Source organism: Abrus precatorius, unplaced genomic scaffold (assembly GCF_003935025.1).
Source record: "Abrus precatorius isolate BTA unplaced genomic scaffold, Abrus_2018 Scaffold11, whole genome shotgun sequence".
Classification (NCBI taxonomy): domain Eukaryota; kingdom Viridiplantae; phylum Streptophyta; class Magnoliopsida; order Fabales; family Fabaceae; genus Abrus; species Abrus precatorius.
Window position 1 is genome coordinate 23,601,080 of NW_020874303.1, and position 21,948 is coordinate 23,623,027.

The 21,948-nt window shown below is 31.2% G+C and overlaps 2 protein-coding genes across 4 annotated transcripts; both read right to left on the reverse strand.

Moving 5' to 3' along the window:
* Positions 1 to 1,694: 1,694 nt before the first annotated feature.
* Positions 1,695 to 5,468, reverse strand: LOC113855098 (zinc finger CCCH domain-containing protein 17). Its single transcript, XM_027486574.1, has 3 exons — positions 5,126 to 5,468; positions 3,984 to 4,094; positions 1,695 to 3,880 (listed from the first exon to the last, which is right to left on the reverse strand). Exons 1-3 carry the CDS (start codon positions 5,234 to 5,236, stop codon positions 1,985 to 1,987), a joined length of 2,118 nt encoding a protein of 705 aa, XP_027342375.1. The 5' UTR covers positions 5,237 to 5,468; the 3' UTR covers positions 1,695 to 1,984.
* Positions 5,469 to 9,972: 4,504 nt separating this feature from the next.
* On the reverse strand, positions 9,973 to 20,481 carry LOC113855402 (uncharacterized protein At3g61260). 3 transcript variants are annotated; one of them, XM_027487033.1, is made up of 7 exons: positions 20,410 to 20,481; positions 20,172 to 20,290; positions 19,842 to 19,971; positions 14,987 to 15,565; positions 12,728 to 13,217; positions 11,796 to 11,877; positions 9,973 to 10,499 (listed from the first exon to the last, which is right to left on the reverse strand). In XM_027487033.1, exons 2-7 carry the CDS (start codon positions 20,199 to 20,201, stop codon positions 10,287 to 10,289), a joined length of 1,524 nt encoding a protein of 507 aa, XP_027342834.1. In that variant the 5' UTR covers positions 20,202 to 20,290; positions 20,410 to 20,481; the 3' UTR covers positions 9,973 to 10,286. The 3 variants fall into 3 exon arrangements, 2 of the variants coding, with proteins under 2 accessions (XP_027342834.1, XP_027342835.1); XR_003502848.1 differs by lacking the exon at positions 20,410 to 20,481 and having other exon boundaries at positions 10,479 to 10,499; positions 11,796 to 11,899; positions 20,172 to 20,253; XM_027487034.1 differs by lacking the exons at positions 20,172 to 20,290; positions 20,410 to 20,481 and having other exon boundaries at positions 10,180 to 10,499; positions 14,987 to 15,555; positions 19,842 to 19,926.
* Between the last annotated feature and the right edge of the window lie 1,467 nt (positions 20,482 to 21,948).

The following is a 21,948-nucleotide window of genomic DNA, read 5'->3' on the forward strand; positions in this document are numbered from 1 at the left end:
TTTTGATTAAAAATGTGCATTTTTAAACAATAATTATTATAAAATAATAATAAAATAATTTATCTATTTAGAGTAATTCTTATTACATCATAATAAAATAAGATTATCCATTGCAAAAACAATACACATCGCATGCATTGATACGTGTTGCACATGCAATACATTTTTATAACATTATTAACTAATATTGTTTAGCAGATAAATAATATTTAAAAATAATAATAAAATGAGATTATCCATTGCAAAAATAAGACTTAACACATGTTGTATATATAACTTGTATAACTTTTTTAAGCAGTAATTTTTTTAAAGTTTAAAATTAAAATTCACTCGCAGGAGAGTGTTATCACTTGGCAACAATGCAGGTAGTATAGTTTTTACAATAAGCGAGACATGAGAGAAGTAAACCAAAAAGAAAAACAGAAATTTCATAAAAGAGAGAAGTGCAATTTATGACATTTTATAATTAATTTTTTATATTCTCTCTTAATTTTAACAAAAGTCTCTTTCCAAGGACAATACTACTAAACCCTAAACCCTAAGTGACGACACTCCATCTCTCAGGATTGAATATAAATTTTAAATTAAAAATATTATTCAATAGTGGTCAAAGTATAAAGTGTATATATTTTTATAGTGGAAAATTTTATTTTATTTTTAAATAAGGATTATCTTTTTAGTGAATAATATTAGATAATTATATAATTTTATTTAAAATAAATATTTTTACATTTTTTAGTAATTAATTTTTAAAATAATTTTTTTAATAAAAAAAATCAATAATAGGCAAAGTCTCAAATTGAAAGAATGCATTTTATTCATTAAATTTAGAAGAAAATGTCTTTTTTTTTTCCCTCCAAAATTTCTCTTTCTAAACAACCCCTTAGACTTTAATTATTAGTTTGGAGAGAAAGAGAAGGAAAGAGTTTGAAAGATAAGGAAGTGAAGAAAAAAAGAAAAAAGAAAAAAAGTTAATACAAAATTTTTCAATTTGAAAAAATTTAAAAACATGTCATTAAGAGAATTTTAAAAAATTTCTAAGTGTAAGAAATGTTAGACCTCACCCTTGAATTGATTGAATGGGAGCATACCCCATAAAGATGAAGTGATTAAGTTACATAAGATATCAAATTAAAATTAAATTTTTGAAGAAAGAATAATTTAATAACTTTAAAATAATATTATTTATTATAATAAAATGTACTTAAAAATATTTTCAAGAACATATCTAAGAATGTTAAGTTAAATAGATTAAAGTGTATTTTTTTGAAAACAAAATGTTAAAAGATTATTTTATCTATATATCATAAAATACAACTGAAAATAAAATTTATAAATGAGTTAATAGTTGATTCAACGCCAATCCAGCTTTTACCCTGAAAATTTACTAGAAATTCAACTTAAACTTGTTTCTTGTGAACTGAACATTAGTGTCACTATGTTCTCCTACTTAAATATAGAACACGTAACCAAACCATTGAAGCACCACTTCCAAATGCTACAATGGCTTGTACCAAGAAAAGTCTAGGCATTTAAAATATTGTCCAATCAACTTGATATCAGAATCTTTTAATTAAGAAGTTTAATTAAAGTGTTTAAAGAACCAAAAAGAGATTATGAGATTGAAAAGCCACCTGTTATGTTTCCCTTAGCACATTATTTGACCAGATCAATCAAGGTATTAGAAAACTATGGAGTAAATGCGAATATTATTATTAACTTTCTAACGTTACAGGCTTGCACTCTGCATGAGAGCACAGCAAAATGCCCCATTGCTTACATAAAAATATCCATTCAATCAGAGGAAAAACACAGTAAAAATAAAAAGGATTAATTAATACAAGAAAATAAATTGATAATGATATCCCAAGTTCTACAAGCAAATTTTAAGCAGAAATGCTGCTCAGTCAGAGAGAACTAGACAAGTTTGAGAGGTCCACCAGATCACATTCATATCATCCGTGTATTCTTAGCTTTTCCATAATTATGTAAGAATGACACCAATCTTCTTAGCAAAGTCATCCCCATCTTCATCATCCATGTACTCTTGCTCTTGATTTTCACCCTCCTCAACTTGTTCATAGTCATAGTCTCCTTCATCACCTTGCTCATAATCATAGTCCCCATCTCTCTGATCATCACCTTCATACTCCTGATCCTCCGCCGCTTCATCATAGATCATTCCATCCTCAGATGATTGGCCATGAGTTGCATCAGCATTATCAATGTCTCTTCCAACTGCATCAGTTGCCTGAAACTTGGGTTCTTTTTCATTAACTAGCAGATGGCTCTTGATCTCTCCCCTAGTCTCAGACAACCCTCCATTTTGTGGGTTTGAGACAAGTGTATGATCTTTGTTTTCAGTAGCTTCTTCATTCTTATTGTAAGATGATTTGCCATTCTGAGAGGCCGCACCAGCTCCAACTCCTCTCTTCTCCTTCAGAATTTCACTTAGAGGTTTTGGACCTTCAAACTGAAGATCATCTTCAGATTGGGGGTAATCCCTCAAACTTTTTCTCTTTCCCAGCAAATGTTGCTCCTTATTCTCGGTGTTCCTCCCATTTTTAAGTTCAGCAAGACTTTTTGGCCCAGCAAAATCACTTCTATCACCCATCAATTCTCTCCCCATTGATCGGTCCCTGAAGCTTTTCCTCTCATCATCTTGCAACCTTCCTTTTATTCTGTCTTGGACCCTTCCCTGGGGAGGGGCCTGCGACCTTCCAGATGACAATCTGCTCCGGATTCTTCCCCTGTCTTCCCTGTCTGTGTGATCACTACCACCATTTGCTGGAAGTTTTATCCTGCCTCGGAAGCGATTACTGAGGGAGCTCTCATTCAAAGGTAACTGGTGCGAATCCTTTCGAGAGAAGAACCGGTGACCTTGTTCCTCACTGTGGCTCTCAGGGTCATAATCATGAGTGACAACAGATTTCAAACCATTGACCTTCCTGCGCTTGGATAAATGATGTCGAAGATCCGAGACCTCAGCATTTTCAGGACTGCCAGATCTATGGTGAGTCCTTCTTTCTAAATGGGCTGAAGCCTTTCTATGCTGCTGCTGCTCCCAAACATATGGCTCCTGCATGTGATCATATGACTCATAACCTTGGGGCACACGAAACCTTTCTTGATCAATATCAGCCGCTAAACTATAATTAGCAGAATGTCCTAAATCATATTCATCCAAAGAGTCTAAGGTCCTTTCATCTTGAGCTCTTGCTTTACCAAATTCATCCTCATGGTAGTAATCAGAATTTCTAAGTTCATCAGCTACAAGAACATCAAACCCAGGAGAGGATTCTCGGAGAAACTCATCACCGTCCTTACCACTGTGGAAACTATGATCATCTGGCACACGAGCTTGATGCAGACGGTTTGACTGGGCCACAGCAGAAGGCCCATTGGTCAGAGGTGGAGTACTAGCTATCTTGAATCTGGAAGCCTCATTATCAAATCCTGCTGATGGTGGTGGCCCTTGCTTCTCCAATTCAAGCATATTTCTTTGTGGAGCAGTTTCAACTTGTTGGGCAGGTTTAACATCATGGCCCCCAACTGACCTTGCAAAATTTCCCTGGGAACTTTTCCTTTCCTGAGCATATTTTTCAATTACACCAAAAGGCCTCTTAAAACTAGGATTCTCAGCTCCTTGGCTAGTCATTGGGACCTGAGCAGCTGCTTTATTACCAGTGTTAGGATTCGGTCCATGCAAGAAGGCACACCTGTCACCTTTTAAGCAAAGCCCCTTTTGGAAGAAAATGCAGGGAACAGGTTTACCAGAATTATACGGAGCATGCGTTGCAGTCGTAGTTGGAATCTGTGGTGGGGGTACAGATGGTCCACCAGCCGTTGCTGTCTGTGTTCCTAATAACCCATCAAGAGGCTGCATGGGAAAACAAAATGCAGTTAACAACAGCCTTACAAAGAAATTAAATACTGAGGATAACAGTTCATAAATCGACAAAAAAGTATAAAAAGACACTCACCGGATGACGAAATGAACATTTGGGATTCAAGCAATTGCCATTCAACCAATACCAACAATCCCTAGGATTAACACGTGCGTACTCGCTGTGTCGGTACTCACATTCATTTCCCTGTTCCAACATAGAAGAAAACAAATCAAAATGATGCCAGCAATAAAGTACAAACCAGTATCTATGACTGGATAGCATGACATTCTTGTTAACTAAACAGTTTTTCTTTTAATATGCAAAACGCATAACCAAAACGTTACGCCATATAATAAAAAACTTAATTTGCACACGAACACACAGAAAAGACGCATTTAATAGAATAATTATGAAACAAGTAGTTATTTCAGTAAAATGTTGAAATATATTTAATGATAACAACTTAAAGAATTAATCGTAAAACATAGTTGGCAACACTGGTGAATGGCAGATCTCGCCAACAGAACACTATCTATCATCATGACTCACATATACTCTTGCCACTTCCAGGTAGTAGTGTGATTAATTTTTTTATTTCAATGGAAGTTCATTGAAAACGCTAATTAAATATTGCTTTCAGAATAAATCATAACATAATGAATAATACTCTAAAATATTAAGGGGAAAGAAAAAACTAAACTTGATCCATCTAACCCTTTGTTTGTTTCTAGCTGGATCCATGATCTAATTTAATATATATATATATATATAGACATAAAAAAAATTGTTTTCAAGAACCCCGTTCTCCATCATTCCCCTCAATTAATCAAATAAACGGACAAAGTGAAAAATATACAGATAAATAAAGTCCACAGAGATCAGATTAATAACACGATGATCAATGAGAGTTTCCCAAAACTAGATACCCAGAAACATAATCCACAAAATAATAATAACAATAACAACAACAGCACCAATAATAATATTAAAAAAAAAAATCCACAGTCTATCAACAAGATTCTTCAAGACTATGCCTAAATACACGAATTTTGAGAATTCGCATGCAAACTTCCGGCAAAAACCCTTTTACCAAAATTCAATTATTCCAATTGAAATAAGAGCAACCCCCAAAACTATTTGCCGAAACACGCGAATCCAGAAAAACAAAACCTAAAAGACAAAATTCCCAAATAAAAAAAAATTCTTTCAAAATAGAAAAAGGTGAGAGAAAGAACCTTTTTGCATGTCAAGGGAGAAGCAAGAAAGTAGACACAATCGGTGTTCCTCTTCAAGGCCTCATCTTGGGAAGAGGGTTGAGGCTGAGGTTGAGGTTGTTGGGCTACCATGGCTGTTGTTGAAGTTGAAGTTGAAGAGCTCAACTCAACCCAACCCAACAGAGATCGTGAGAAGAAGAAGGAGATCGAATCAAAGAAGAAGAAGGAGAAGAAGATGGATCCAAATCTCAATCTCAGAAGAGAAGAAGTAGAGAGAGAGCCGCCACAGAAATTGGGGTGAGAGTAGAGAGAGAAAGAGAGAGTTGAGTATGTGAATGTGATGGGCTTTAAGGGAACGAAGGAAGGGGTAAGGGTAAGCCTGGTTTGGTTTTGGTTTTTTATTTTATTTTATTTATCAGAATTTTTGTAAAAATTGAGATTAATATGTCTGTTGGTGTGTGTGTTAATGATTCCATTTCTATGTTTGATGCCTAAGTGGCAACGGGACACTTGCCCTGTTTCTATTGGTCTTCTCTCTGTAAACCTCCATGAGTCCATCACCCACCCCTCAGCTCATCTACGCTCTTCTCACTTCAATTTCGGTTTCCATTGTCCTTTCTTCTTTATCACCATCACATTTTATTAACAAATTATATATATCTTTTTTATACACTTGTATTTCTTGTGAGTTATATTTAAATTTAATTCAATAAATTTAAATAATATCTGCCAGTCATATTTAATGATCATACATTAAATTTAGTTAAAATTATTAAAATAGATTATAAACTTATAATTTGATATTTTATAAATTTATTAAATAAATATTTTAAATTATTTATTTAATGGCACTTTTAATTTATCATAGAATATACAATGTTCAAAAATTTTAGTTTAGTTTAATTTTAATGAACTCAATCTAAATTTTACTTAGTCAGGTATACGTTGATTTATAATCTACTGAGGCTAGTTCTCTGATTTGATTATTTTATAATAATAATTTATTTTTTGTATATTTGAATTATATTCATCAGTTTGAAATAAAAATGTAGTTTAAAGAATTTGAGAACATATGTGTAAAATAAGCAAACTCACAAATATAAATATTTACTATGCACTTATTGAGAAGAAAAAAGGGTGGAGAAGGATTTTAATTTCATTTTTAACATCATTATACTGTTATCGTTGTTTAAAAATATTTAAAGTTGTGGAATGAAAAACAAAGATCTCAGTTATACGTTGAGGTTAATCATAAAGTAAGATGGTTTCATGAAATTATATTTATTTAATAATATAAAATTTTTACTTTAGGATTTAATTCTCAACCAGAAACAAAAAATTTAGAATCATTCATGTTTTTACATTGAACCAAACTAATAGAAAGACAAAAGAATTCACAAATAGAACTTTTATTTCACAAAAATATTGATACACATTATTATTTTTTTATATGACCGAAAACCAATATTATAATAGCATTTATTTTTGGGTTATGATGCATGAGTTTTTGGATGTGCATGCATATTTATGCACAGGAAGAGAAATTAAATTTCATTGCATAAGTTATAGTAATTTTTACACTTACATGGTTAATAGTTTTATATAAATTATAATATCTATCAATTTAATTATAAAATTATTATTTTATATTATTTTATCATGTATCAAATTATATATATAATCTTATTTTGTTATATTTAACAATATTATAAAGTATAAAATAATTGTACTTTATATTTTTATAAATTTATTTATAACCAATCAATAACTATTTTATTATTATATATGACTATGAATTTATTACATGTAATGTCAATTAATTATTATTAATTTTAAATTTTTTTAATACAATACACGTAGATAATCATGATTTATTGATGTTAAGTTTATACTATTTAATAATTTTTTAACTATTTATTTAAATATTTTTATTTAAAAATTATTTTATATAAAAATAAATAAATAAAAACTTTATTTTAAATATATAAGAATTTAATTACTCTCATCTCAAAAGAGAAAAAATCATTGAAAATTATAAAAAATAAGAAAAACTCCAAAAAATAAAGATTAGGACAACACTTATGTGTATTATTTGTATTGTTTTTCAATTAAACTTAATGTTTCACATAAGTAACATGTTTTAACATTTAATGTTAATGTGTTGATCCTAAATACATGCAAACTTTTATTATGCATATTATTAAACTGAAATTCTAACTTTAATTAAATAATAATGTTATAAGTAATTTTTTAAGTATTTATTTATTTTTATCTCAATAAATATCTATGCTTTCCAATAATTTTAGATAGAGTGAAAGAAGAGATTTTAACTTCGTTGTAAAGAAAATTTAAAAATAATTGTATTCTTTTATATATAATTAGTCATCTATTGACAATTTAAGTAAGTATTAGATCTATAAATGAATCTGTAGGATTTATGAAATAAGAGATTTTGACTTTGTTGTAAAGAAAATTTAACATAAGTTTATTAATTAATTTTTTTTTAATTAAGCATGACATTTAACTATAATATTTAAGTTTAATAGTTAATTTTGATAGATGGTAAAATTTAAATACTTCGTCACTTTGTAAATTTTTATAGAACGAGAGACTAATCATAGAATTGTTGATTTAAATTCCTATCAATTAGATTAATTTTATAAAAATTTAGATAAAAATAAAATTAATAAATACTTTATTATATTACTTTAATTTAATGGTAATATATTTTAAAATTATAAAAATAAATAAATTTTAAAAAATATATTTATAAATATTTAAATTATGTAAAATATTTCACAATCACAATATAATAAAATACATATTAAGTTAATAACCAAATCTATTATTTATACATAAAAATATTTTCTTTGTTTATGCAAAATAATATTAAATCTCTTAATGTTGTGATCAATTATTATTTGAGTAAAATAATATTTAAAATTTAAGATGTATAACATTTTATATATATATATATATATATATATATATATATATATATATTAAGACAATGAATAATTATTTAGACATTTTAAACTTTTTTATTTTTAAATATTGTGTTTATTTTTTTACAATTTTATTAACTTTAATTTTATAAATTAATTTCAAGCATTTAAATATAATAATTTTTTGTCCAAGTTATAGTGAATGTAGCTTTGTTAAATACTAAGAGAAATAGAAATAATTTTGTTGTCCGTAATAATTCTACCCGACACAAACATGAAGTAACATGATTACTTCCAATAAAAGATATCGGTGGATTAAACTAAAATACAATAACTTTTTTATTAAAAAGTGCAGCATTAATCAAATTATATTATTTATTATTATAAATAAAATTATTTTATCAATTCACGTGCAGCATAAAAAAATATTTTTTATATATTTTATTAATATATATATATATATATATATATATATATATATAACTTTTCAATTTAAAACCTCAAAATAGTTAAATTTCATATATTTAGCTATCTTCCTCTGGGTGATATCTGCATCTGTACCATTTGTTTGACTTCAATTCTTTTAAAAGAATTGATTTACCCTCTCATTTAAAATATTGGAACGGAGCAAAATATCAATTAAGGATTTTTCCAACCAAACCCTCCCCCATCATTATTATTATGCTACAAAAAGGTAGAACTTACATTCAACCCTTGCAGGCTAACAGATAACATAATAATATTATGCTACAAAAAAACAAAAGATATAAAAGTAAAATTAATAGACCATGCAAAAATACTGATATAGGTTTTATTATATTAGTTGTGTCTATTTTTCCTAACATAATAAAAAATAAGTTAAATACATTCTTAATTTTCATAACTAGAATTTTACTTGGAAAAAACATGTTTATTAGGATTTGTCCAATATTTATATATAAATATGTCGCATTATTTATTAAAATTCAATTTTTTTTTCACTGCATGGTTACTCGTCCATAGGTTTTAATGCACACTGAATTTTGCATCTATTTCCCTCCTAGTAGATAGTAAATATAAATAAAAGACAGATATCATGAACAAACGAACTTCTCAAACAATTCAAAAATCATAACTTGGTGCTACCATTACCACCAATACTTGCATATATAAATTAGCGGGCCAAATTCCCCCTCCTCAAATTCAAATTTTTCTACCTGTCCACATATAAATTATAGAAAAATGCAATTATTATACTGGTTAATAATTTTTAAAAACTTCTTGAGTTTGACTCTTTTTTTTCTCTTTTTAAATTAGCATACAGTGTAATGAAAGGCTAAACCAACCTGTCCAAAATAATCGTTAACAACTTACAGCTCTATCTTTTTATAAGGAAAATACATATTTGGACAATGATGAATAGATATATCAAGCAGAGTTGATGTTGGATGCTTTGAAAAGTATCTCTATCAGCTTCATTTGGTTCGATTGTTTTTGTAGATATCTTTTACTCCATCGATTTGCACTAGCATCTACTTTCACCATCAACCTCCGGAGCAAATTAAGCATGCTCAAGATACAAAAGTTATGGGTTTCATCCTCCTAAAACCCAATGCTTATTGAGTAATTCATGTGTCTCTATTCCTCCACCTAAACCACAACCCATTTTAGGAGTGTCAACATAATTACTCTCTGCTTCTTTCCCCAAATTCCACTTGGATTACTACGGCCGGTTCCTACCTTAACAGGGGAAACGATTATGTTCATATTAATTTTTTACGTCATTTAATTATTTATCAAGAGTTCAAGACATTCATAACAAGAGTTTGTCTTCTTAGTTTGTTGCCACAATAAAACTTCTTTTCTTTTAACTCAAATTAAGTCAACAATGCATAGCATAAAATCCACATCCACATTAGTTAAATCACTTGTGATCACGAAGCAGAAGTTCAACCGACTGCTATATTTGCATAGACATGACACAGCTTCGTTTTTTAAGCGTCTTTCTTGACTATGGGGGCCATACAATAATATTTAGTGGGAGATATTTACAGGAATAGTTATGAAGCCCAAAATAAATTAAGAAAATAAAAACTAGACGAATGACATAGCTCTTCTAATTGCATTTATTCTGCATAATAATGCAACATTTTACACCATGAGGGAAATGCAAACATCCTTGGGTGTAAGCATAAAGCAGCAAAAGGCATCGCATAGCTATAGAAAGAAAAAGAAACACTGACAAGGATTGCCTTTCTTTAAGAGCACCAACTGCAGCAAGAAAATGATAAATATGAGGAAGGGACATGACCAGTTCTTCGTATATACTCTGCTTGCTCTTCAGTTTTTGCAGCTTGATGATTTCTATTGGCTTCTGCTGTGGCTCGCTTCTCCTCAGCCTTGTGCCGTGCAGCTGCTAATTTATTCATTAGCTTATCATGTGCGTTACTCCGTATTCTTTCAACTTCTACCTGCAACCAGTGTATTATGATTGTTATATTTTTGAGTAACAAACCCAAGTTTCTTTTAGGTAAATATCAAGGACACGTTTAGATATACAACTTATTTAAGCGTTCATTCAATAAGTTCATTTTAAACAATAGCTTATGTCATATATTTAACGACAAAGTCATCGCAATAAGCAAAAAATAATTTATTTTGATAATTTATACCAAGAAACTTTTTGAGTTGTCCATAAGAGTTACTTTGATTACTTTATTTATCATTAGAAATCTAATTACTCGTTAGAATTTTACTAAACCTTGCTCCAATCAGTAACACGAGAACAATTCTAAGCCACACCTAACGCATTAAGCCAAAGCCATCATGTAGGCACAAGATGTCTTATTACGCACAACACCAGAGCATGCATCATACATGCAAGAAAATTTATTTCTTTAAGGTCACAATAGTATACCAATTTAGAAACAAAATTCAGCATTTTTACGTAACACAACTTAATGTAAATTAACTACCAACGTCCATGACCTTTACCCACAAAAACAATTAAAGTGATAAATTCATGAAGAGAAACTATTTTGATCCATGCTAGTGTCCCAAATGGTTTACATCCTCCTGATTACTAGCAGAAGGCGCACAATCCCAATTTTTGAAACAATATTCAGACAAACTCCTGATTAATGAAATATTCATTGCCTCCAAAAGCAATACAATATCAGGATAGGTATTTCCTTCACCTTCCTATTACTAGACACTATCATGAATCACAATTATCTCATCTATGGAACCCAGACTTTTATAAGTATGAGAAGGTAGATAAATACAAAATAGAGATTGAAAAATTACTAAACACACACACACACATATATAGGGTCATAATTTTCTTACACTAGTATAAGTTTAAAAATTTTTACACTCAATCTGAGTCTTTCATTTAACTTACATCTGACGGTCAGTGAAATAATAAATTATAACTTGTTAGATATAAGTTAAATGAAAGATTCAAATTGAGTGTAAGAGTTTTTAAATTTACACTAATGTAATAAGATCTTAATCCTATATATATATATATATATATATTGCATTCATGACATGTTTCAGCAAACTGTATTACTCCTCTTTAGTGTTCTACTTGCAGATCAATTTGTCCCTTGCAAGATATTTGCAAAGAAAGTATAGATAAAATTGAAGTCAAACTGAGATAATCCGTATCAGGATTAGAGGTTAACATCCAAAGGGTTGTCCAAAAAACTAAAACAGCCATGTTAGAAACAACAAAAATAGTAACAATAATAGAAGGTGTATACCTCAATTTTTCTCATCTTGGATTCTGTTTTTGCTTTCTGATGATTTTCCCATGCCTGAATTTTCATTTCCTCACGCCTAAACCTGTGCCATTAACACCATATTCCTGCTTCAGAGAAAATTTAGAATGCAGCAATACAAAGTAATATAATCTATATGTTTATGAAATGGTTTAAATGCTCATAAAATATGTCTCATGTTCCAAAAATCTGGTCAATTATATAGATGATTGACATGATTGGAATCAATGTAAATCAAAGAATTAGTGTACTAAAGTTCTGCACTGCAGTTTATAGTGTTTAAACACTTCAATTTTGTAACTGTATTTGTTTCCTCTTCTATATCTCTCCTTTTCCTTTTTTATCACTTCTTCTAGATTCTCATCACTAAGTCATTTATGATGAATTGTTCAAAATGAACATAGAAATTCCGGTACCTTAAAAAATTTCTTAAGGGATACTTACAGAAGAAATGTGGTAGAAATATTAATTTCTAGGGTTGAACACTGAGAGAGAGTGATCAATCCAGATTCTTTTGGCAAATATTTATGTATCTAGTTATAGGGAAAAAAGTGACAAATGTCAAAGACCAATTCTCTTGAAAGCTTAAGCTATTAGGTGAAGGCACATTAATAGTTTCACATCTCTGACATTTCTCAGAGCACCTCATGAAAGAGTTATTTGGGCAGCACACTTTAATTGTTAAAATTTAATTTAATGATCAATGATGGGGTCAACAAGGATCAAACCCTTGATCACTTGGTCATAGAAACTCTGATACCCCAACAAGGAGTCAAGGACCAATGATCCTAAAACCTTATGATATTAAGAAGAGGTATATCAATGGACTTATATCTTTAAAGCAATATAAGACACAAGATAGAAACCAAAAATTTAATGGACAGTGTTAACATAAATAATTAGAATAAACTGACCTAGCCATATACTTGGCCTTCTCAGCCTCCTCCCATGCAGCTGCACGTGCTTCAACAACACTCTTAGGTGGTTCTGTTTTAGTTTTAAGGGAAGTGGATGCATCTTTATCCTCTTCTTCTTTGCTAGCCCATGCAGCAATGTTCATTTTGCCTAGTTGTGCCCCAAGGACCATTATTTCTCGCCTGGTTTTCATTTGTAGCTCCTTTTCAGACAACTCATTCTTGTTGAGATTTAGATTGTCAATGTGTGGATCAGTTAAAGTAGATGCAGAGGCAGCTCTGGTGGGAGTGGAAGGTTGGGAAGAATTTGGGCTGCGAATTGGTGTTGTTGCCCTCACTGGTGTACCTGTTCTTGATGGCTCCTGGCTAGCAATGGGGGTCATTTCTGTACCCATATCCCTCATTGACACAGATCGAGCTGTTGAAGGGGGAGGAACAAATGTAGTTGCACTCTGGACCACAAGAGATGAATTATGCTGGCTGAGACTAACTGCCAATATTAAATAGCAGAAAGTGAATGACAGAGTAAGTAAGAGTCAGCTATATGAACTGTAATTACAAAATTAAATTAGACAATTTATTAAACTTCTTCAAATGCAATTATGTCCATAGTATTATCAACTTCTAGCTCTTGGATGTCATTTTAATATAGAAAGATTTCTCAAGCGTTTTAGTGTGGGACCTGTCCATCTCTCCCAATTTTTATTGACCTAGGTTATATGACAGGAGACTTTTGAACTCTAATCAACAGCAAAGTAAGTAACGATTGTCAATAAAATTTATGGATTTTAGAGTATGATATCTTAAAATGTCCAAAAATAATAAGGTTTATGCAAAATTATAAAAAGATCAAACATTTTAATTAATGGCCTTGGTGAATGCATCCGGAACAACTAATTCAGGAAGCCAAAGGTTAAAGACAGACACTATCATATAGCCCTAATTTAACCTCCACAAGAAAATGTACAAAAAATACATGTTTTCTTAAGAAGTTTGATCCTACAAGTTTGCCTGGTTCACATCAGCAATCATGGGCTAGCATATAAGTCTACATCCAGCCAGTTGATATTACCTTTAACCGAGGATTATTTCACACTCCACCTCCCCATTTTGTCTACATCTTTTATTGGAAAATCTTGTGGCAATGCCATATGAAAAGTATGAGTCAATTCTGTATATCCACCTCGATGGTAACTGATTATCTCATGCCAATGCAGAACATCATAAGAGAATATCAACAAAATTTAAGCACTTCACTGGTGATGCAGGGCAGTCAAAGGCAGAAGGCATAGGATCCAAATTATCAAAACTTTTTTCTTGGGAATATCAGAGATATTGGAAATTCATTGGGTTTTTGTCAATGAAAGAGGTTTGAAGGCACTGGAAAACGCTGCAGGTCTAGTTTGGTGGCTCTTAGGTTGCCATGAAAAAAACCTCCAGGATTAGGAGTTGGGGATTGATGGCATTTAGGATATCACATGTTCAAGCAATGAACAGTAAAGGATTTGATGCCATGACGGTCTAATTCTTCCTACCAAAAAAATCTGATCCAAGTTGTTGATAAAATTAATATAACTAAAGAACAAAATAAAAGAAGGGTAAAACCCTCGGCATCTCACCAATAGTTCTTGGAACATCATAATGGAAAATTTTATAGTTATACTGTACTCAAAAAGTGGGTACTACTACCATTCCATTATTATTTCTTTTAATACTTAGCTGCCTTGAAAATTAGCATTTAATTCTGACCATGTTTTGAAAAAGAATTACCCACACTCTCATAATCAGTATTACCTTAGGGTTACAAATTTTCCCATGATAAAGAGGTGCAGCACACACCTGGCAGCTGGGATTTCCCCAGAAAATCTCTTTTATTTTCTATTTTGATAGCGAAGTACATCATTCATACAGGTCTCATCAAATTTGGGTCCATGTAAACCATAAATCAAGGCCCAGGTTGAATAACCAGCCCCAAATAGGCATTAATGAAAACATAAAGAACCTCAACATAAAAATTTAAGAAAACTACAAACCTGAAAATAAGTTATTAACTAAATTAACACTATCTACCTGAATTATAATCTTGATCTTATGTCCAGCAAAAACACAATGCATTAGCAATAAAAGACTGTATAAAGACCATATAATTTGTTACAAATCTAGCAGAAAAATAAAGTTTATACATATTTTGAATAAACCATAAAGTTTGTTTATGTTATAGCTTGAGTGAGAATTCTAAAAATAAGATCAAACATTTACCACAAGAATTTTCAATTGCATAGGGATCTGCCTCCCAACTCACAAATTTCTGTCCTCCACTTTCCATTTTTGTTTGATCTGTATCAATTTGCTTGGTATCTGGTTCATCTAAAGCAATTTCTCTTTGATCTGGAACTTCAACTACAACCTTCATTGAAGGTTGCCGGCTTCCATAAGCAAGACCACCAACTTTACGCATTCCAACATGCCCACCATGCCCCTGGGACTGCACTGTCTTTGGCCTGTTTGACGTTGGACTAGCTATCCATTTCTGGGCATCATCCCATTTAGATGGAGCTGCTTTAGAGAATGGCCCCACTGGCACTCTCTGTGGAGCATGTTCAGCCTTCTGAAATTCAAACATGGATGAGAACATGCTCATGTTATCATGCCCACTATCATAATCAGAAGATGGATCTTCTATGATTCTATTCCTTGAAGTCGCTACTGCATTCACCTTCACAATACGATCACCACCAACTGCCTCTATGCTACTGGTGCGAGCTATAGTAGAAGTTGAATATTCAGGAAGGACGCTCACAATGTCTACATCTTTACAATGATCTGAACTGCTACCACCTGTAACAGAAATTTTATTACAATAACAATTAACAAACATGTATATATATGACAATCCTTATAATATCATAACATTAAAGGTTTGGAATGACCTAAAAGAAATGTACTACTAGGGAGGTGTTTTCAGAATTTCAGAGTTTTAGGACGAAATTTATTCATTGAAATAGAGAATTTCATCAAATACTGCATATTTTACTTAACTGAAGAGTCTATGGCAAGAACTTGAGAATTTTCAACCTACTCCCAAATGCAGCTGTGAAGTCAAGTGTTCATGCAATTTGATTTCCACAATCAAGAAATATCATGAAGGAGATTATGTTATAAGGTTCTTGAAAGGTCTCAATGACCATAGGTACTTAGATCTCAAATAATGCTCATGGATCCTTTACCATCCATCAATAGAGTTTTCTGTCTATTGATCTAGCAAGAAAGACAGTTGGATTTTTGTTGGAGGAATCACAAGCCCTTGCATCCTTCAGGAAGAGGCAATGGAGGTAGAACCTACAAGCAGTGCTCACACTTTGCGTGTGAGGAGTGGTCACATGTTACAAAAAACATGGGTATCCATCCAACATGAAGAAGGAACATGTTGTGAATAATTTTATTGGTCAAGAAGAAGATGAGAACTTAGATGAAAAGAAAAGCATCACTTCTCAAAAGGAGATTGGAAAATGTACTAGTCTGAGTTTTACTCTAGAACAACATCAATCCTTGTTAGCATTATTTCAGCAATCAAATAGTTATGGCAATTATGGAATTAATCAATTCACAAGTGTTACAAATAATAAAAAACCCTTAAGTATGGTTTACAACCTGTATAATTCCTTTCATAAAGGTTCTTGGGTCATAGACACAGGTACCATAGATCATGTGTGCAATTCATTAAGCTTTTTCCATTGACATAAACCTATCAAGCCAATTCTCATAAAACTACAAAATGGCAGCCATGTCCAAACTAGTATCAGTTGAACTATATTTTTCTATGAACCTTTTGCCTGACAGATGTCTTATACATCCCTAGCTTCACATTGAATCTAATTACAGTATCAAAATTAACCAAATCTCTTTCTTGCAAGTTAATCTTATCTGATATTGTTTGCCAGATTTAGGATTACAATATTGGTGCAGCTGAGTTGAAATCAGGCTTATATGCAACAAATGTTTCCCCTATACAACATGTTGAATATCATCATGCAAATAATTTTCACGCTTATAAAAATAATCTTTGGCATCTTAGGTTAGGGCACCTCTTATGAAAGAATGTGTATGATGTAGAAATATTTTCCCTTTATTGATTGCAATAAGTCTGTTGAACCATGTGAAATATGTCACATGTCAAAACAAAAGAAGACATACTTTAATGATAGTGAAATTGTGTATTTTGAAAATTTTAAACTGGTTCATTTAGATATTCAGGATCCCATTGTCACTCTCTCCATGCATGTACATGGATACTTCTTAACTATAGTTGAACATAAAGCTAGGTTCACTTGGATATACCCTATGAAACATAAGTCAGAAACTGGAAACCTTGTGGCTGAATTTGTATCTTTAGTTGAAACACAATTCAATAAGAAGATTAGAATAATTAGGAGAAATAATGGAGTTGAGTTTAATCTTGTAAATTTGTATACTCTCAACAAAATACCATCACCATTACTTTCTAATCAATCTCCATATCAAGTCTTATACAATGAATCACCAAACATATCACACCTAAAAGTCTTTAGATGTTTATGTTTTGCAAACACAGCAACATCTCACAGAAAAAAATTAGATAGTGGAGCAAGATGTGTTTTCTTAAGTTTTAAATCTAGGATCAAATGATATATATTGTATGATTTGAAAACTCAAGGAGTTTTCATATCTAGACATGTCCAGTTTTATGAGCAGGTTTTTCCTAAACTTCAAAACAATGTTCTTAATGATTCTATTCAATTCCCACCAAACACATAACTTTTTTGATGATTTCCTTTCACTAACACCACGTCAAACAATCCCTCAAATACTTTCTCCCCATACTCAACAACTTGCCATAGAAACAAATTCATTAGAATCATAACAATAAAGAAAGGAAAACACAAGATCTCAATCCACCATCACAACATTCTCAAAAAAAGAGGAGACCTCCCAACTACCTAAGGGACTATCATTGCACATTGGCCACCCTAAATGCATCTTCATCTTCAAATATTGTCAGGTATCTTCTTTCTCATTACCTCTCTTATAAACCTTTATCACTTTCACATAAACACTACTCTTTAAACACCACTTTTACTGATAAACCTCAGTCCTACCAAGAGGCCATCCTACATGATAGCTGGAAAAATGTTGTCCAGACTGAATTGCAAGCCTTGATTAAAAATCAGATTAGACCCTCACTATTCCTGATGGGAAGAGACCTATTGGATGCAAATGGATCTTCAAAGTGAAGCACAAGGCAAATGGTTCCATTGACACAAAGACAGACTAATGCAAAGGAATACACTTAAACAATTGGCATTGGTTTCTTGGACACCTTCAATCCAATGGTAAAAATGATAACCATCAAAGTATTGTTGTCTCTTGCTGCTACTTATCAATGGCATCTGCATCAACTTAATGTGAACATAGCTTTTCTTCATTTCATAGTGATCTTGCAGAAGTATATATGAAGCCGCTAGATGGATTACAGGTCTCAAATTCCAAGTTAGTTCCAAGTTCTTATATGGCTTGAAGCAAGCTAACAGACAATGAAATCTGAAACTTACCTAGATTCTCATGGACTCTGAATATGTACAATCCAAGTCTGATTATTCATTGTTCAGTGTTCACCAAGTAAACCACCATAGGTTTCACTACCATCCTGACTTATGTGGAAGACCTAGTTCTGGCAGGGAATGATCTCTCTAAAATTCAGAACATCAAACTCCTTATAAACACAAAATTTGGAATTAAAGATCTTCGAAACCTTAAGTTCTTCCCTAGATTTGTGGTTGTCAGATCTGCCAAAAGGATGTACTTGTATCAGGGAAAATATGCCTTGGATCTGCTTCAAGAAACAGGACTTTTAGCTTCAAAGTCATGTTCCACTCCTATGGATCACTCTTTTAAAATTCAACATGATTCTAGACCTCTTTATCATGATATTACAGGCAATAGAAGGTTGCTAGGCAAATTGATTTACTTAACAAATTTCAAACTTGGCATTAGCTTTGCTATTAGCAAGCTAAGTTAGTACCTTGCCAACCCAATAATTGTTCATTTCCAAGCAGCCCTTAGGATACTGAAGTATATAAAGGGTAATTCAGCAAAAAGACTTTTCTTTCCAGTTAACTCAGATTTCAGCCTTCCTTGCTTCATTGATTCAGATTGGGGTGCTTGTTAGACACCAAAAAATCAGGGACTGGTTTTTGTTTCATTCTTGGATCATCTCTAATATCCTGGAAGTCCAAGAAATAACCAATTATCTCCAGGCTCTAAGGCAAAATATAGAGCTGTGGCTCTTGCAACTTGTCAAGAACTGTGGATTACTTTCCTTCTAAAGGATTTTGGTGTCACTCATTCCAAACCTGTCAAACATGTTTTGTGAAAACTAAATCTGCAGTTTATATGGCTGCCAATCCTGTCTTCCATGAGAGGACAAAACACATTGAAACTGACTCACCCAGTTCATGATAAGGTCCAAATTGGCTTCTTCACTTGTTACTATTTCCTCCAAGAGATCAAATAGCAGACATTCTAATCAAGGCTCTTGCTCCTGGTCCCTTTAACAATTGTATTTCCAAACTTGGAATATTGAATATACACATTCTAGTTTGAGGGAGGGTGTTAATAGATGTAATTAGTTAGTAAGTTAGTTGGTGAGCTGGTGGTTGCTAGTTAGTTAGTTTTTTCCCTCCTCTTTAGATGGTTAGTTTTTTCAGCTCTTAGCCTTTAGTTTTTCAGTATCTGTCTCATCTATAAAAGACACTAATCTTTGTTCATGTTCCAAGAGATTGAATGAGAAAATCTTTTCTGTATATTGTTGGCTGATTGTCAGTGCATGAAAGATTCCGCTGTTCATCTTCCTTCTTGACATGTCTTTTGACAACTGTATGCTACTAAATTTCCACAAGGAGTGAAATGAAAACACCACAATCAACAATGCAACAACGGTGATGTAGAAAAAAATCACATTCAAACAAATCTTAAAATCTGAAAATTTATCATCTTAGATTTACAATTTCTCAACCTTCGCGGCAGCATTACATATTTTAAAGGAAACATGAGCAATAAAATAAAAGAGCATTCCTACCAGATTCATCCATGTCTGAATTCTGAGATCTCATGGTGAAAGTAGAACCAAGCTCTTCCTCTTCTTTCCTCTTCTTCTCCACACCAAGTAGCATGCTCCTCAATCTTCCTGGTGAAAATCCCCCCCCACCCTGCAAAACCCAAGTTCCCATAAGAACAAAGACAAATCAAAATGAACAGATCAAAACAAGTGTTTGCACTTTGCAGTGCACTCAGGGAACAGAAACAACTCTGACAACAACCACACTCAGTTTCCAAGTATAATATATGACTTAAAGATTAAAAAATGCAAATCAAGCCCAGAAAAATCAAGAGAAAATGAAGACGAAACCTGAGGCTTTTGGATCCTTTCGTAATCCATATTTGACAAAAGGGTAGTCTTTGTTGGAGCAAAAATACAATCTTTACATAATGCAGTGTGTTCCCCTCAGCTCTCAGCTAAGCAAGTACCTGTTTGGGGTTGTAGCTTTAAGTTGCAAAAGTGACAGCGGTTTCTAATGTTACAACTTTCAAGGAAGAGAGAGAGAGAGAGAGAGAGAGAGAGAGGACAATGAGATGCAGTAATAGACCTGTCTGTCGCCTATTGAAGTGCTTTGGCTCCCATCAGATGCTTTTGTGGTCCACTTTCCCACTCCCATAATGTAATCCCTTGTGTTACTTCTATTCAATTATTATTCTTCAAATACAAAATAAATCAAATTTATAAAGTTTAGAGTTCGGAAAAATGATGACAAGAGTGGAGTTTAAATTTGATGAGCCTAATCATGGAGCCAAGGGATTGCATGATACAGTAATAGGTCATCAAAGCTAAATTTATGAGACTATGTAATTAATTAGAGTGTGCTTGATGTTCATCTAAAGTTTAGCGAAATTTCAATATCATTTATTATAGAAAAAAGCATATATTTTTTAAAAACTATGAGATTATCAAACTTTACCTATGAAGTTTAAACAGTAAGAAAGATGCGTGTGGCTTTCTTCGTATAAAAAACGTATGTTTCTATGAAGCACAGATGTAAAAATACTACATATATTAGAGAACGATAATAAGTGTTTCTACGATATTGATTAGAATATTAACATAAAAAATAACAAAAAAAATATTAACATAAAAAATTAATAAAAGGCATTATCAACATATTTTTATAAATTTTTTAATATAATTTAATTATAATTTTTAACAAAATGAAAGATCATACATGTTAGACCTGCAACGTTTAAAATTAGTTTTTTAACACAAATTAAAATTTAGTTCTTAAAAGATTAAACAAATAATATATCAAGTCGTTGTCGTTAATTTTTGTCCGTTAAATCCTGAATTAGTCAAAAGAAAATTTTCAACTCAACCTTGATGCAGATATGGACACACGATAGACTTTTATCCTCATACATAAGATTTAAAATAAATGAATGTATATAAAATTCTTTATATACCGTTGATGATTGATGAATTTTTCTCATCAAATTAGAGTTTTATTTTGGCAATTTGCGGTAGTATTCAGTGAAAATATTTTATTAAAATAAAATTTTAATTTTAATTATAAACAATACAACATTTAAAAATAACATTTTTTAAAAAAACTTTAAAATGAATAATTAAATAAAATTTTTATTTCTATAAAGTGGTTGTATTTATAATTAAACTTTTTTTTTGTTGTTAATGTTTAGTTTTTATCAAATTTGCATGAGAAATTCTTAAACAATTGTGAAATCTAATATAAAAACAATAAATAAAATTAAGTTTTAATAATATAGTATATAATAAAATAAATAATTTAACTTCAGTAGAATAATATTCTCTTTAATAATAATATATTAAATATTAGTAAAATATTTAATTTTTAGTAATGACTTAAAGTAAAGTCTTGAAAAGATCAATTGTATATGTGAAAAAAATAATAATAAAATCTTAATATATATTACTAATTTTTTTTAAATTATAACATATTAAAATATCTCTTTATTCTAAATTTATTCTTAATAAAATATTAATATTTAATAAAAATAATTAAATAAATAAAAATATTAGTCATTATTTTTATTTATAGTAATAAGTGAAAATAAATAATAAAATTTTAACTAAGTATTATTTAATATACCTTTATTTT

Bases quoted from the DNA above. Each gene is read 5' to 3' on its own strand.
- LOC113855098 (XM_027486574.1), bottom strand. From the start codon at position 5,236: ATGGTAGCCCAACAACCTCAACCTCAGCCTCAACCCTCTTCCCAAGAT. The intron at 4,095-5,125 runs GTTCTTTCTCTC...ATGTTGGAACAG, and splicing joins CTCCCTTGACATGCAAAAAG to GGAAATGAATGTGAGTACCG. The intron at 3,881-3,983 runs GTGAGTGTCTTT...TTTCCCATGCAG, and splicing joins AATGTTCATTTCGTCATCCG to CCTCTTGATGGGTTATTAGG.
- LOC113855402 (XM_027487033.1), bottom strand. From the start codon at position 20,201: ATGGATTACGAAAGGATCCAAAAGCCTCAG. The intron at 15,566-19,841 runs GTAGGAATGCTC...TTTCTGTTACAG, and splicing joins TTCAGACATGGATGAATCTG to GTGGTAGCAGTTCAGATCAT. The intron at 10,500-11,795 runs GTATACACCTTC...CACTGGTTGCAG, and splicing joins CCAAGATGAGAAAAATTGAG to GTAGAAGTTGAAAGAATACG.